Here is a 17,046-nt window from a genome sequence, read left to right as displayed (position 1 = left end):
GCAATGATGGTGCCAACTTGGGCCAGTGAAGCAATGTCCTCCACAACTAGACTGAAGAACAAAAAAAGGACAGCAACTTGTCTGTTCCCCTTCCCCAAATTCCCCAGTGCTGTTCCCCTCCCCCAATTCCCCAATAAAAATCTTAAAAAAAAAAATGAATACGGATATATTGAGGGATAGTATGCAAAATGCACAGTAAGTTTTAGGTTATAATAGACTCAAATTTTGGTGGAACTGCATTAGTCTGTGTCTCCAGATTTCCCCCTCCTTCCAACCACAGCTCTGGTGCTGGTGTTGTCTGAAACCTTGTTACCAACTTTTAATTAGTGGAAACAATTCTCTCCTTTCAAAGTCTAGCAATAAAGGGAAGAAGGAAGCATGGAGAAAGTTATAAAATGCAGGTTAGGGAAAATGCTTTATAGAAAGAGGAGAATGAGCATGTTTGGGAATGGTGGATAAGAAACCAGTGGAAAGGGAAAACATGCATATACAAGAAATGGGATATGAAAGGTAAAGATGTTAAGAATTGATGATATGGGTACATAAAAAGAAGAGAGATTTGAAGGCACGTACCCATACCTAAGTGACTTTATTTTCGCCATAAAGCATGGGGCATGTCCTGGAAGTAGGGGGCATGCTAGCAGGACAAGAAACTTATTTGGGAATGAAAAACTAAAGGAAAATGAATAAGATGACTTAACTGAGACAAGAAAAAGTCTAAGAAGATGTAGGCAAGATGGAAGCCATAAATGTGTACTTGTGTCTTCAGCACAGCTGTGATTCTACCGCAGCCATATGTGGTATTCCAATAAAAGGGGTTATTTTACAATCAAAAAAGACTCAGGTTGGTAGGGAAAGGAGTAGAGCCAAACCCGGAACTTTTACATGATGATGTGTTTTAAGCACAAAAATCATAGCTAGTTTGAGTCATTAAGAATGAAGAGTAGGTTTAGAATAAGTAAGAGATAGGTGGAGGTTTTATTGGTTTTGAACAGAAAGTGATTTCTGATCAAAACCAGAAGTAGTTTAAGTGCTAGACAGTACGAGTATATTACAGTAGCTGAAGGCTTCCTGGAAAGTGCTTGCAGATACTCTGTTGAGTAAAGCCTTTCTTTACCTTCTGAAATTTGCAGTTTGTGTGAACAGCAGTATAAAGTTTTTGAAAAATGGTTTTTTGTGGATGGTTTTAAGTTCTCAATTTAAGACTGTGAGTGNGACTTCTGTGTACCTTAGTGGAAGTAGGCGCAGACTAGGTTAATTTGTTAGAAAATATAAATTACAGTTTGTATGTAAGAAAGAATTATGAAAGGGCCATCGTTTGTTTGGATAAAAAGTTGAATGCTTACTGTATTTCCTAAGTTCTGGATATGCACTGATGAACTAAGTAGATGTGGTCTGTGGTTTCATAGGATTTATGGGGATAAAAATTATATAGATAAACATAATTAAAATTATAAGGGCTGAGAAGTAAAATGGCAGATTATTATGATAGAGAAGGTGCTCTGGGAATCAAAGGAAGTGTGGCCTTTGACACTTACGACACAGGAAGAGGCCAGTCATGGGAGAGGGAGTCATTTTGAAAGTAGAGGAAATTGTGCAAATAACTTGAAATGGGAAAGAGCTTGGATTGTGCAGGAATTATAAGGGCTGGAGCCTAGAAAGTCTGGTTGCAAGTCTAGATCTAGTTGGTAAGGAGGGTGAAGGGTCTTCTTGTTGGGAGGCCATTTTAGGAGTTTTGAGTTTTATTGAGTGCAGTGAGAAGCTATCTTAAGGGGCAGAAGGAAATGTAAAATTTGCAGGAGAGTATCCTTTCCTTTCGTAGACTTTCCTCCTGTGTAGAATGAAGGGCTGCTTTGGAATTTTAACTTAATGTTTGCAGTAGAGGTAAAAACTTGCAGGTATTTGGGCAACTGTCATGGGCTTTTCTCTGATCAGTTAGTTCCCTTCACCATACGCCGACCTTTAGAGCCACTCCCTGCCACTGATCTAATTTCTGTAACTAGATTTATTTTGCCTGTTCTAGAACCTCATATAAATGAAACCATACAGCTTATATTGTTTTGTGTCTGGCTTCTTTTGCTCAGCATAATATTTTCTAGTGTCANAAAAAAAAAAAAAAAAGCTTTCCTTTTCTGGTTCTTGTCCTACTTCCTTCTTCATTCTGGTATTTGTTGAGATGTCCTTTGTTCCATCCACTTTATTCAGATCATGGCTGGTGAGATCTCCTTGCCCTGACTGCAAGGCCCTGGTGTCAGGGTCACATCTGTGCTACCTTTGGCCAGTGAGGAAGACATTCTGCTATGTCCTACAGCACCTGCAGAGTCCTAGAATTCAGTGAGGCTGTCTTAGGCCTGCTATCCTCACATGCCACACAGACATCTCTACCCACCCCTTGCGGGGTACAAAGGACCTCCGAGAGCTTGCCCACCTGGAAAGCAAGGCACTTGGTTTGCTTTGCTCTCAGATCTCCAAATTCTCCAGGGATCTTCCCCCAGGGCTAGCCTGGGAATGGGAACAGAGCTGACTTCTCCTAGACCCAGAAGAGACGTTTCATCTCATTTCTCTCCGACTCACCTTTTCTCTAGTCTATCTGGAGACGGGTGGTTTAGGGGGCTGAAAGAACAGGATTTGACCAATTATATACTATTTTACATCCATAATTTATTCCTGGAATTCTAGAATTTCAGAAGTCAAAAGCCAAGAATCTGACCCCTGTGCTCTACCATAACTTCCTTCTGCTTGTGGAATGCTATAGCTGAGGAAATGGGGAGTAGGGGAAAGGGTCAGGGTGAGAAAGTAGGAATTGCTGGGAACAGGAACCACAATGGGTAACATTTCAAAATAACATCCAGCTGCTTGAATAAATCTTTCTCTGAAGTTTTAGAAGAAATGAGTAATGGAGGGTGTTCACAACAAAATGCCTGTCAGGTAACCACTTAAAAGTCCCCCCAACTCTGCAGTAAGACAGGTTAGCTAGCATGTTATTAGGTAGACAGGGAAGTCCCTGGTAGAATAAACAAAGGCAGCCATATCCTGAAACTCCAGGTGGTCCTGAACTCTGGACTGACTCATTCATTCCAGGGCAAAAATACAATTGCTCAGGGGGGAGGGGTAAATCTGTTATCTTGTAAATCCCTTTAGGCTGCACAACGGACCAAATCTGATAGACAGAACTCATCAGAAGGCACCAGCTCCCTTCCCCAAGCATGCAAGAAAAAGGATAAAAATAAGAGACTTTTGTCTTAGCCAGGTGGGCCTCCCAGTTCCGGGTTCCCCCTCTCGTAAGAGAGCTAGCTGTACTTTTGCTCCAATAAAAATCTTTGCTGCTCTACCTCTCCTTCTGAGTCCCCGTTTCTCATTCTTCGAGTCCGTGAGACCACTATCTCCAGGCACCAGACACCAGGATCCTACATCACCAGGACTCCAGGCATTTCTCACTAGCTGTCTCTTCCTCAAGCTTTGGTCCTTCCTAGTTACTGAGCTGTTTCCCTCACTTTCTCGTTTCCCAGTTCCCCAAACCACCTCCCTTTCTGGTCTAGCTATGCATACTTCAAATTCAATTCATTTATTTAGCTCCCTTTTTGTATCATCCATTTCTTTCAGACCAAGGCCTGGAGTCAGGTGTGGGGTCCTTTCGCATCCAAAGGTTCCTTCTAGAAATTTTCCTATAAAAGGAGCAATTCCCTACCGGATCCTGTACAAATGCATGTGAATTACGCCTCCTTTCTCCTTTAAACACGACTCCTATTTAAAAGCAACTGCAGTACTGTTTTGCTGTAAATACAATTTTTCCTTCCTCTTTCACTCAAACGTAAAACTTTACTTTTGTTGATATTTTGAATTATATTTATTTTTCTAAAAAGTGAAAATCACTGATGATCCAGGATTTGCTAATAGTTTCACCAAGTATCCCCACCCAAGAAAAATGAGCCAATTAATTTGCATGCAAAGCATCACACCTCCCTGTTTCTAAAATGTATACTTCCTTAACAGTTCTCCACCTCAGAAGCTCAGAGAAACGAAACCCAAACCTACCACAGGTAGACGCCCAGTTCCCTCAGTGACACAGAAACTTAATGACACCTTTTGTTAAAGGGACAAGGGATGAGATGCCAAAGACACTATGCTCATTGAAGTGTGCTTGGTTTACCTTGAATGATTGTAAAGGAGATCAGAATATGTCACCTCATAATAGGCCTCAAAATTGACATCAAAATTACTTTCAAGCTAAAGGCACTTAAAAAACCCCAGCAAGTACAAGGACACTCTGCCCCTGCTCCCCTTTTTCTCTCTAAAATCAGGAGCTAAAACCCCCATATGGAAGATGTCTTTCCTATACCAGAAGGAAAGTAACATTCTTATCACCAACACAAAAAGTTGAGACTGAAAAAATTCCTTACAAATAGCCCTTGTTCAAATAGCTCTTAACCCCAAGCCAGCTCTTAACCAAATAGCTCTTATTTTCCTTTAACTCCCCACATAATTTAGTTCCTTTTCCACAACTACCTCCCATTCAGCCTCAAAAGCATTTAGGTTTTGCCACTTCTCTGGGTTTTCATTGCCTTATGAGGGTGCCTGCGTTACATAAAACTTTTTTTTTTTTTTGCTGGGTAATTCTTTTTTATTCAATTTATTTTTTAATGTTAGTTTCAGGTGTACATAAAACTTATACTGAATACATTTGTATGTTTTTCTCCTGTTTATCTGTCTTGTGTCAGTTTAAATCTGAGGCCCAGCAAAGATTCTAAGCAGATGGAGGTAAACGGTAAACTTTTGCCTTTCCTGCCATTATTTCTTTAGGGGTTTACGCGCGCGCGCGCGCGCGCGCGCGTGTGTGTGTGTGTGTGTGTGTGTGTGTGTGTGTGTGTGTGTGTGTGTGAGATATATATATATATATATATATATAGATATATATATATATCTATATATATATATATATGGAGAGAGAGAGAGAGAAGTGTGCAGGAGGACTGAGACAGCAGCTGTGTCAGTGTATATTTTTTTGGTTATTTTTATTTCATTATGATTCAGAGTTTCACAAAATTTTTTTGGGGGAATTACATTGTATTTTTATGTGAATTTAATCTTTTAAAAGTCAAATCATGCTAAAAGGGGTAAAAATGCTTTCACATTAGTGTTCAGATTTTTACTCAGTCTTCTGTATTCTATTTACCCCTCAACCCCTTCACACATACCATCCCTCCTCCAATTTTTCCAGAGAAGACATAACTCCCTTCTCCTATGAGGGTGGGGTGGATGGGAAACGAGGATCTAATTGCTCCATAAAAGGGGGGCTCAACTATTCCCCCCTTTTTCCATCCCATCCTCTACACCACTTCTCGCCCCCCCTCCGTCCCCCCCAAGTCTTCCATGGCACCTCAGGCCTATAATTCTGAGCTTCTACAGGATTCCGCTTCGACTTTGCCAGTTCCCTTATCATTCCTCCATCCGTTGTCCCTCCTCATATTTTGGGATTCTGCACCACATATTTTCTCTGTTATGGCGGCCATGAGAATGCATTCTCAGAGCTCCTACTGCAGGGAGCAAGACTGACCTGCGGCAGATGGTCACCGATGAGCGCTGTTTCTACCAAGTGTTGCTCTGCTGGGGTTTGTGGTCTCCTCCCTCTCCTGGGTAAGGCCTCCTCTCTTGCTGCACATTGAAGCTTAGGAGTTTGTTTTTGGTAGGTGCGTTGAGCCTACACAATTCCACAGTTGTACCGTAATCAGTGACCAAGTAGGAAGGTTGGCTCTCTCCCCTTTGCATTCAACGTGGGCGAATGGGTCTCAAAGCAGAGTTGCTTGTACCCAGTGAGTTTAAGTTTCGAACAGATCTCTCTTCTTTATTACTCCTAGTGCTCCTTCTGTTGGATCCAGATATGCACAGAGAGCTCAGCTGGGGCCAAGTCCACATGACAGTCATTTTGATATTGTAGGAATTGATCACTTCTTGCCTTGGCAATTAGACCAACCTCTTCTAAGGTGTTCCCAGCTTTCAGCTCTACCTTCTTTCTTTGACCCAATCTTCATATCACCCTGGACATCCCTAACACATTTCACTGTCCTAGCTCAAAAACCTACACTCCACTCTCTTCTTTCTCTCATGGGATAAAGTTCAAACGCTTTGGCTCTCATTTAGGGCCCTTTATTACCTGGCTTTATCTTACTTTTCCAGACGAATGCCCCACTCTTCCTCTGTGCCAACTCTCTACACCCATAGGATAGACCACTCATAGCCTCTCAATGTGCCTTTGTGGTCCTATCTAGCGCAGGCTTCCTCTCCTACCACTCCAAATGTTCTCTCGCATCTCCCTAGGTCAAGATTAAGGTTGTCTTCCTCTTTGAAGTATTCCCTATTCCAACCCAGAGGTCCAGCTCTCCGTGGAATTTTATAGTATTTGTGGTTGAAGCTTTCATTTGATAATTATATAGACTTGCACTAGTTCATGTATGGTGATCTCAGAAAAACACCCCGCATCCACCCCCGGCTTTCAGATCCATTTCTCTGGGCACAGACATCGTTGGAGGGAAGCTGTGGGATTCCTTGGCGCTGATTAGTAGTAGTGATGGGTGAGGAGGACGAGGCAGTGTTGTTGTCTTGGATCTTGGGAAAAGGCCAGAACTGGGCTTCTGTAGCTTTGCAGAGCCAGCACTTCTTAGAGCTTGGACAGCCTTGGCACTGAGCCTGGGGAGCTGAAGTATGGGCCCCACCTGTGTGCACCCCCTGGTCTCCAAGGGGGTTCTACATTGGATGGGTCTCTGTTCTTCAGACTTAAGGCCTTTGCACTTGCTACTTACTCTGCTTGGCTGTCTCTTTTCATTCAGGTCCCTGTCTAAATATGCTCATTTCATTCCTTTCACATCTAAATTAATCTCAACCCAACAGTTTCTATGGTATCACTCTGTCTTTCCTTTATTTTTTATAGCACTTATCTGAAATCACCATCTCTATTTATTGTTTGTTTTTTTTTTGTTGTTGTTTTTTTAGCTGAGCCATCCTGCCAGCTCGGTGGCAGCTCAGCTCGGGCCAGGAATCGAACCGCTGTTGCTCAGAGCTCAAACTCTTGAGCAAGCTCTTAACCAACTGAGCCACTCGGCCGGCCCTCTATTTATTCTTTACTTTGCTTATATTTTGCTCCATGAGTTTACAGTGACCCTGTCAGTCTTGTTCATTTCTGAATTCTCAGCACTTAGAGCAATGCTAGGGTATAGCTGGTGCTCAATATATATTTATTGAATGAGTGAATACAATGGAAAAGGACCTTTGGGCAGTTTCCTGCACTTGAGTAAATGGAGTTGTAGCTCTTTTTATCTTGGAGGAGAAAAAGAAATTGTGAGTCAAATGACTCCAACCAGTGCTCTGAACCCTGTTCTTCTTCAGGCGGCACCCAGATTTTGAAGGAAAACCACATCCATGACTTCCAGGGCTAAGGCAGCCTTTAGTGACCCCTGTGTATGAGCTCAGTCCAAACAGACACTGCCCCACAATGCCTCAGGGCACTGTTGGCCCCAAAGGAACTTGGTTGGTTGGCCATAGTGTTGGGTTGGGGAGCATCCCTAACTGCCTTTGGGTGTGCAAATTTCAGGCTAGCAAGCTACTATGCTGCAACAGTGGTTATTGAGTTCATTTCATCTTTTTACAGTTTAATTTTAATATTTTTATTTTTTACTTTTTCAACTTTCTTTCTGAAGTGTGTCTGATATATTGTAAATTGCTCAAATATTAAGTGAAATTTTGTATCTATACACTTGTGCAACCACCACCCAGATGAAGATGTTATAGAACAGAAAGAGTTCATCCATCCTGCACTAGACGAGCCAAACCCTAAGCACTGAGAATTGCAGTGGAGAAATAGTGCTATTTTATTATGAATGGCGCTGCCCAGGAGAATGGGAAGCTAATGCCCAAAAGCCCGAACCCCCCCCCCCCCCCCTGTGTAGATTACAGATTCTATGGGGCAAAATCACAAGACACCAAGGGGTTGGGGTTCAAGGTTGTGCTGGGAGCTGATTGATTGGTGGGAGGTGATGTAATGAATCATTTCTTCAGGTCTTGAGGACAGCTCTGAGGTCTTTTTCAGTGTCCCTCTGTCTGGTCTCTTTCTGTCTGGTCCCACGGGAAAGTAACCAGGGGGTTGTTCTACCTTAGGGCTCAGGAGCTGAAACATACCTTAGGGAACGATTTATCTTTAACTGCCAGAGGTCAGGACTGGGTGACTATTAGTCAGGTCTCAGCTACTATCATCTGCTGCCTCCGGGGTTGCTGATTATGGGGGAAAGGCTAGGGATATATATATATATATATATATATATATATATATATATATATATATATATATATATATATANTTTTTTTTTTCTTTTAATTATTTTTTATTCCTGATAGTTTTAAGTAGTTTATCTTTCTGCTGGATAACTTTAGCTTGGAAATGATTTAGGCCACTTCTTTAACTGCCAGAAAATATTACTTATCCTCAATTTCAACAGTATAATCTTCCTTGGTAAGAAAAATGCTGTATATGAAGTGCTTTTCCTACCATCCAAATCAGAACTTAACAAAAATTGTGTGTGTAGTTGCTCATGTGTCTTGGAAAGTGATATGAAGTTTCACTTTGATCCTCTTCCCAATTAACCCAAGTCTTCTAATAGCTCCCACTCTGGCTTTATTTTCCAAATAAGTAAGAATGGTACAGAGAAGTCGCGTAGATTCCTTCACCCAATCAGATGTTGCCAGTTGTTCTAATAATGTCTGTAGGAAGAGCTTCCAACCCATTTGATTGTTATGTCTCTAGTCTTAAGTCTGACACACAGTTCAGTTTTTCCTTGATTTTTACAAGCTTGACTTTACTGAAACTTTGGTAATTCGTAGGTCATTGGTGATGTTGACAAGGACGGGAAAGGCAGAGGCTAGTTGAATGAGGAGTGGAGACTCGGTAGCTTGGTTGTGAAGGATAAAGAGAAATGGGTGGTGGCTGTGGAAGGATGTTGGCTCCAGGGGCAGGGCGTGTGACAAACTGCAACATCTAAGTGACAGTGCAGATTGGCTGCGCTCAGTGCACGTTTAAATTGACCTTTGGTGTAAGCTAGTTTCAGTCACTTCCCACTTTTGTTTTCTGGTGACTTCTTCCTGAGTGCTACCAGAACAGTGAGTAATTTTAAAGGAAAAGTTTATCCCTACTTGACTCCATTTTAAACAAGAATTTGATCATTGTGGTTCTGAGACCACTTTACCCTTCTACAGCTGAACTTGGCATGTTTGAGCATCTGCGTGCTTGGGGCAAGAGTCAGTCCTGAGCTTCTCATTCATTGTTTTTGAGGCTTGAGCTTTGTTTCCTCTATTCACTCTTAGGCTTTGGAAGATGGAAATGAGAAAAGACATTTTCATTTGTTCACACTTGAGTGTTAAAAGGATGAAAGGGGTAGTGAGAAAGGTATATAGCAAAAATCTGAAGATTTTTCAGGTATTCGAAGATTTCAGCCTTGATCGAGGATCAAAAGTTTTCTCCTGGTGGTCAGGTTTGAGGAATATATATATAATATATACATATATATATATATTTTTTAAGATTTTTATTGGGGAATTGGGATGGGAACAGTGCTGGGGAATTGGGGGGAAGGGGAACAGACAAGTTGCTGTCGTTTTGTTCTTCAGTCTAGTTGTGGAGGACNGGGGCTGGGGGCGGCGGACGGCTGGTTTGCTGGGGGTAGCGAATGCTTCGAGAGAAGAAAATGGCGCTTGCTGCTAGTCCCTCCTCTTCCCACACGGTCTCCTCCGCTCTTCGCCACCTCCCACGCCCCCTCGGACCAACCTGTCCCCCCCCACCCCAGTCCTGACCGTTTCCAGCCCCTGGGTTCTAGCAGGCTTCCTGGCACTGCACGACCCTCTTCCCCGGTCTTGGTGCTTATTAAACCCCCCGTGTTGTACCGAATTCACGTGCCCTTTAATCCTATTTATTTTCACCTCGTCTTTTCTAATACTCCCCCACGCCATCATCAAAGATTCGCTTTTTTAGTTGCGTTTTGTATATACTGTACTCTAGCGATTTTGGCATCATTTGTCTGAATTACGAGCGTGCCTTTTTTTTTTTTTTTTGCAACAGTAAGGCCCATTTAGAAAAAAACAACAACGTATTTTGTCAAAAGTTCAGAGTCAGCATTTAGTTACCATTACCTTGTTTTCTTGTTGCATGGGCTTTTGGGTTAAAAAGGAGGTGTTTTTTTGAAATGATCGTAGGCACCCAGGCAGCTTTTATTAACAGACGGTATAGCTGTGCTTGACCATTTCAAAGTGAAAAATAGGTTATGTACAATTTAATTACCTTTAAAAAATGTTTCTTGGCATTATTAGCAGGTAGCATATAAAACAACTAAATTGATTTGGAGATTAGGTTGTAAAGTGGAGCAGTAACAGGAATAATGTATAAAACGTGTTTATGAACTTTGCTGCTGCCCTCCAAATTTAACTCTTCGCGTCAAGAAATTACCAGTTAAAATCAACATGGCTGGGGTTGGGCATAGTTTGGGATTTTCGAATTTAGTGGCCAGGATTGGGATGGCCCACTTCTTTTAACCTTGACATCCTGTTGTGGAACACATTCAATGCCAGTGCTGATACAAGTTTAGTCTAAAGATTATTTATGATTTTTTTGAGGAGAAAATGAAGTCTTTTTTTCCCCTTTTCTCAAACATTTACAGACTGTTGTGTTGTGTATATTGGGCCCTTTAGGGCATACAAAAATTAATATGACTCAGTCTCTTAGGAGAGAGCGCTAAAGATATTTTGATTTAGTGTTTTACCACTTCGTATTATAAGTGCCATGAAAAGAGGTACAGCATGCCTTGGAATTATTTGAAATTTGGGATTTAGGCTTTAAAAAAAANATAACCATTTATAAGCGTACAGTAGTGTTATGTTCACACTGTTGTGAAACAGATCTCCAGACCTTTTCATGTTGCAAAACTGTTAAACAGTTGTGAAACATAACAGCTCCCCTTTTTCCTCTCCTCCCAGCCCCTGGTAACCACCCTTCTACTTTCTGTCTCTGTGAATTTGACTACTCTAGGCACCTTATATAAGTGGAATCATAATGACGTATCTTTTGTGACTGGCTTCTTTCAGCATAATGTCTTCAGGCTCACTTAAGTTGTAGCATGTGACAGGATTTCCTTCCCTTGTAATGCCGAGTAATACTCCATTGGATGTATATACCACATTTTCTTTATTTATATGACCGTACACACTTGGGTTGCTCCCATCTCTCGGCTATTTGTGAGCAATGCTGCTATGAATATGAGTGTGCAAATAAATATCTCTTCAAGACCCTGCTTTCATGTCTTTTAGATACATACCCAGAAGTGGAGCTGCTGGATCATATGTCCTATTTTCAATTTTTTGAGTAACCTTCATACTGTTTTCCATGATGGTTGTACTGTTTTACTAAAGATTCTTTTATTTTATTTTTTTAGATTTTTTTTTTATTGGGGAATTGGGGAAGGGGAACAGACAAGTTGCTGTCTTTTTGTTCTTCAGCCTAGTTGTAGAGGATGTCACTTCACTGGCCCATGTTGGTTATTATCATTGCGCTCTTCCCCGGGTGAGGCAGTCGCTCGCCGGCCATTGGACGGCTGCTCATGGCGGCTCACAGCAGCTCATGCCCACTGTTGGCCAGCCTCACTGCAGCCTACGCTGTTGCCGGNAAATTTAAAAATGCACCAAAGTCTGAGTTTTGCTACCTTTTCAATGCTAGCAATCTCCAAGGTGGGGAAAAACCTCAAATACTTACAACTCTCCTGTATAAGTATTGAAAAGAATTTGGGCTAAAGAAAATGTTTTATTTTAGGAAAGGCAGAAGCACTGTGCTGTAAGTTTATGTAAACCATCCCTTACTATCAACTACCCAGTGGATTAATTTATTTTCCCATTTAATATCATTCCATGTGAAGGCACTCTTCATACTAACATTTTACAGATGGAAATTGAGGTTTTCAGAGAGGAGGTGACTTGATCATAGCAACACAGTAAGTGGCAGAGGCAGAATTGGGAGTCCACATCTGGTTGATTCCCAAACCTGAGGCCATACTTACGTCACTGTGTCCTATGGTATTAACATAGGCAAGGGGCATGAGGACCATTTTTACAATGAAAAAAACTTAGGAAGTTGAATTCCAAGCCTGCTGCCTGCGTGCTGCCAGACACAGAACTTGGGCAGATGTTAATCACAGAACAGACCCTCCGAAGCCTATTGGGCAAAGAGATCCCATTATGGCCATTCCTGTAATTAAACCGATTACATACTAGCCACAGACTGTACCTTACAAAAGTTAAAGGCGTACCTGCCCCTATTGTACTTGTAGAAGTTCCCCACACCAAGTTTTCATGGAAACAAGAAACAGAAACCCTAGCCTGGTGGATGGAGGGGGTCTCTCCCACTAGCGATTAGAGACCGCCACCCAGTCTTTGGGTGGCCTTTCTTATTTACTCTCTGCTAAGTAAACTTTCACTTTAAACTCTGTATTGGCTCATGTTTGAATTCTTTCTTTTTTTTTTTTTTTTTTTTTTTTAGCTGAGCCATCCTGCTACCTGTTGGCAGCTCAGTGAATTCTTTCTTGCATGAAGCCAAGGACACTCTTTTCATGTAACAGTATAGATCTTGGACAATGGCAAAATTCTCTTGGTTTCTGATTTAGCAATGGACTCATTTGAAGTAACCCTCACCCTGATTTTCACTGGGATCATAAGCTAGGATTAGCCTCTGGCCCAGTGAATCTTGTTTAGAGTTTCTTAAAACCATCTTATCACACTTCCAGGCAGCAACAGAAAGGGCAGTTGTCCACATTTGCACCCCCAGCCCATGGTAGCATACTGGGGTTAGGTGGCTGCTGAACCCTTTCATCAAGGCTAAACTCTTAAGAACATCTGTGTTGATTTCACTGGTTGGATTTTGCCACTGGCCAGAANCCACCGCCTAGTGTAAAATAAAATCAAGTACTACAATCTTAACTGTTGTGGCCTTCTTTGATCAAAAGAGTTGATACTATTCAAGGCCAAAAGTTATCCGTTTATAGACACTTAATTTCTACTTGGCTTTTACATTTAAAAGGATTTGTATTGTATTGCATTTATAAACTTTTGATTTGTGAAATCCATGGTTGATCTGTTTTCTTCCAACCAAATGTTTAGACTTTGATTTTTCTACCCTAGTGATATTTTTTACTTTCCCATTTTTATCTTTACTTCATTTTCCTTTAATAACTTGTCATGTTCAGCTTTCATTTCACTTTTTGCTCTTTTTCTTGAGTATATTACGCTAATCTGGAAAGTCGGTGCGACTGTCGAAATGTTAGATATCTCAATAAGGTACTTGTAATTAAAACACTATGAGGACTACAATCACTAATTCTACTGTATTAAATATTAGGAGATATAGTTTGATCAACAACATGGCTTGTATGAAAACTCTGAGCAAGTAAGTGTATGTCATTACCTGTAGTGTTCTGTGTAGTTATTGCTTGGTCTACAGAAAATAATGACTTATGTCTGATTTGCTTTCACTTATTAAACATGTTCACCATAGGATGATGTCTATGAAATCAGATATTGTTAAATTAGACTAGGATTTAATAAAAATTGTGAAAGCTTACTGGCCTAACATTTATTTTATAACATTGAGTATGGATTATATATAGCTAGAGATATCACTGAGCTTTACTGTCATAGGTAATGTGGTCAGCTTTTAGGGGAAAGAGCATATACTTTTTTGGCCTCTACTTCAGTAGACTTGGTTCTTGTGCAGTTTATCTACTGGACTTAAATGTTACTAAGTTTTAGCAGGTACTCTGAAATGATTTTCATTGAACCATGATGACAAAGCAGACATAGATCGAGGCACAGACTTCAGGGGCTTTGCAGCAATAAGTAGGGCGTGGTGTGCCTTAGGGAAAGAATATTTGTGAGGGAGCTATCACTGAAGTTCAAGAAGACAGTGAAGACAAAGGAATTCTCTTCAAACTAAATGGTAACACATGATATTTTCACATTGATAGGACACAATTCTAGATAGAATAGTAAAAAGGTTTAAAGACGTAAAGGTAAAAAATCTTGGTGACAAATTATTTTTGGTAGCTGATCTTAACGGTTACTGCCACATCAGAGAGTTGCACTATTATATTCCAAGTTTGATTATGTCTAGAGCATTTTATGGTAGAATTGTCAAAGACTTGGTTCTGAAACCATCTGCTAGGCCACATACAGTTATCAGTTTCTCTGGCAGCTATTGTGTTTTAAGGTTTTGATTATTTTAAGTGTTTTTAGCAGTAACCCTATTAGGTGCATAATTGGGGAAATAAATTCTCTTCTGTTATTTTTAGCCTTCATCAAATAATAGGTACCAAAGGGTTCAAAATAACATATTTTAGACAAATTATACTTGATTAATAACCCCCCCCCGCACCCCCCTTTTGGAAACATGTGTGTCCTATTTGGGGAGATTTGTAAAGTATTCCTTATCTATACAGAAAGGGTAGTTAGAAACAGAACTTTGATTTTGTTGTAGATGGAGAGGGGATAATGGTTAAATTTCTTAGGTTTATATGAATTTTAAGGGGTGTATGCATTTTGAAACAATCTGCTAATACAGAGATGGTGCTGAAATCTATTACCTAGGCATTTTCTAGCTGTTTAGCTTATGTCATTAAACCTTCATATAAGGAGTGTTTCTCTGGCAGAATTTGGTAAGTTGACTGCTAAATTCATCTAAACACATTACTGGATATGCAATATATAGAAATTATTAATCTTTTTGTGTGTAGGAAAGGATGAGAACTGGGTTAAAATCAGAACCAAATTAACTTGTACTGAAAAGAAAAAAGATAGGGTACTTTTGTTATCTGTTTAAGCTTTATCTTCTTGGTAAGATTTCTTCAGAAAGCTTGGCATTTTGGGTCAGCCCTTTCCTCCCTTGTAATGCCAAAATGAATTTAATTAATGCCAGCCTTGAATGTACTCCAGCAGGGCTTTTCTAATGGGGTTTTATTCATTCTTTGTCTTTCAAAGTACAGGCAGCATTTGACCAATTTCCAGTGCTCTTGGCATTTTATTAAAAGAACAACCACTAAAAAAGAAAAACTATAATTTGATTATTCTCTTTTGTTTTGCTTCATAAATGCTTAAGAACTTTTGAAGAATAATCCTACCTCATTAGCTAGTCAAGATCCTGTGATGATCAACTTATTCGATGTAATGTTTTTTGGGGAAAAAAATCTTATGAAAATAAAAACTGTGTACATCTTTGTCTTGGCTACTGAAGAGAAAAGAAAAAGAATTGAGAATTGTTCCCGACAGAGGTATGTGAGAAGAGCACTATATAAGTTTGAAATATTGAAGTGCTGGCTAATCTTTTTAAGTACCTTTCCTGATATTTACTATTCACTTTTTATGGAACTTAATCCAGTGAAACACTCCAAAATTTTTTGTGTATGTGTGTTTTTTTTTAAAGTGGTGTTTTTCCAGATATAAACTCTAGGGGTAAACATTCACATAGTCAAGAATGTAATTCTGTAATTGTGGAATTCCTGTATGCTTTGTTTGGTACATCTTCCATGGAGATGTCAATGAACATAATGCTCTATCTGTGAATATTTTAAATGTTGAAATAAAAATAAGAAATGTGCCCTGTGTGTCATCCCAGTTTCACAAACCTGAAAATGAAGGTTAAGTTCTTCATTGAATGGGTTTTATTAACAAGTAGAATGCCTTCCTGTGTGAGTGCTTCTGGAATATGAATTAGCCAGAGCATGTCAAATCTTCTGAGGACCTCTGGGACCAGGTGTCTACCTGATCCAAATGGAAAAATGCAAATACTAAGGTGTACATTGCCACTCGTTGGTTTACCTGGGAAGGTTTTGCAGCCTGGTTATTCCTTGGTATACTTAGCCATGTACTGGACGCCTGATGACTCTTTATTTTGTTCCACCTAGTCAACTGCAAATTTGCTTTTCAGTAAAANTGTGCAGTAAGTTGTGAATGTAAATATGAACATGACTGTTGAAATGAATACCTTTTCATGTTTTGTTTCTTTTGCAGATTGGTAAAATGAGGTATGTCAGCGTTCGAGACTTTAAAGGGAAAGTCCTAATTGATATTAGAGAATATTGGATGGATCCAGAAGGTGAAATGAAACCAGGAAGAAAAGGTGAGATTTAATTTCCTGAATTTGGTCCTAATATTGGGACTAAATTAAAAATTATCAAAGTAACCTATCTTGTTTAAAATTGAAATAATATTTGTAGTGCTTTGGGAAGATTCTCATTCAGTTGATTGACTGTTTTCTGTAGTTTTTTTGGACATGATGCATAACTTACTTTAATTGTCTTAAATTTAGCTGTTGGAATAAGACCCAGAAAAAATAATACCCCTAATATCACTGCAGTTGGCTGCTCATTTACTTGACTGTAACTTAAAAAGAAAAATAAAATTGACATTCTTAAGTAGAGTAGGCACCATCCTGGGAAGTTGTAAAATCAAGAATGGAAAATCTTGGTTTACAAGTGTTTCATTTTGAATATTCTTTAGGATGGTATCCTCTAAGTGGGCTTTTTGTCTTCTCCATCTGTGCTTCATGTAGTCCCAAGCCTGTCAGCATCGTAGAAGCATACTTGATTCATTCACTAAATAGCTAGAGATCATTTGTGCACCAACATATATTCGTATATAAGGATGCTTCAGGTTGATCCTTAGCTAATGAAAAAATGCCTCCTTCTCTTCTGCCTGCATGTCGTTTTGAAATGTACCACTTGTTCATGCAGTTTTTAGGCTTATTGAACTTAACCTCTGTTTTCATACCCTTTAACATTTTCTTGTTCTGGCTTCTTCTAGATTGGTCATTCAAGTTATTCCATTGTGGCCAATGCCAGATTTCTTTTCTTGTTCCTGCAAATATTTGCTAGAACAATTTGGGTAGCTTTTTTAAAGCCTTGCCTAGGTGTTGTCTGAATACATTCTCCACCTTTTTCTCAATTTCATGGCCTCCCAGTAGTTTTCTGAGAAATA

At 39.9% G+C, this 17,046-nt stretch overlaps 1 protein-coding gene across 1 annotated transcript in view; it reads left to right on the top strand.

Annotated features, from left to right (window-relative positions):
- SUB1 (SUB1 regulator of transcription) overlaps positions 1 to 16,218 on the top strand; it is a 30,144-nt gene extending 13,926 nt beyond the window's left edge. Inside the window, exon 3 of the mRNA XM_019647901.1 lies at positions 16,081 to 16,218. Coding sequence (XP_019503446.1) covers positions 16,081 to 16,200 — 120 coding nt within the window. The 3' untranslated portion in view covers positions 16,201 to 16,218. The remainder of the gene's footprint in view (positions 1 to 16,080) is intronic.
- The last annotated feature ends 828 nt before the right edge of the window (positions 16,219 to 17,046 follow it).

This window comes from Hipposideros armiger, unplaced genomic scaffold (assembly GCF_001890085.2).
Source record: "Hipposideros armiger isolate ML-2016 unplaced genomic scaffold, ASM189008v1 scaffold_117, whole genome shotgun sequence".
In the NCBI taxonomy this organism is placed as follows: domain Eukaryota; kingdom Metazoa; phylum Chordata; class Mammalia; order Chiroptera; family Hipposideridae; genus Hipposideros; species Hipposideros armiger.
The sequence above is the reverse complement of the archived record's forward strand: the minus strand, read 5'-3'. Positions and strand labels throughout refer to the sequence as shown.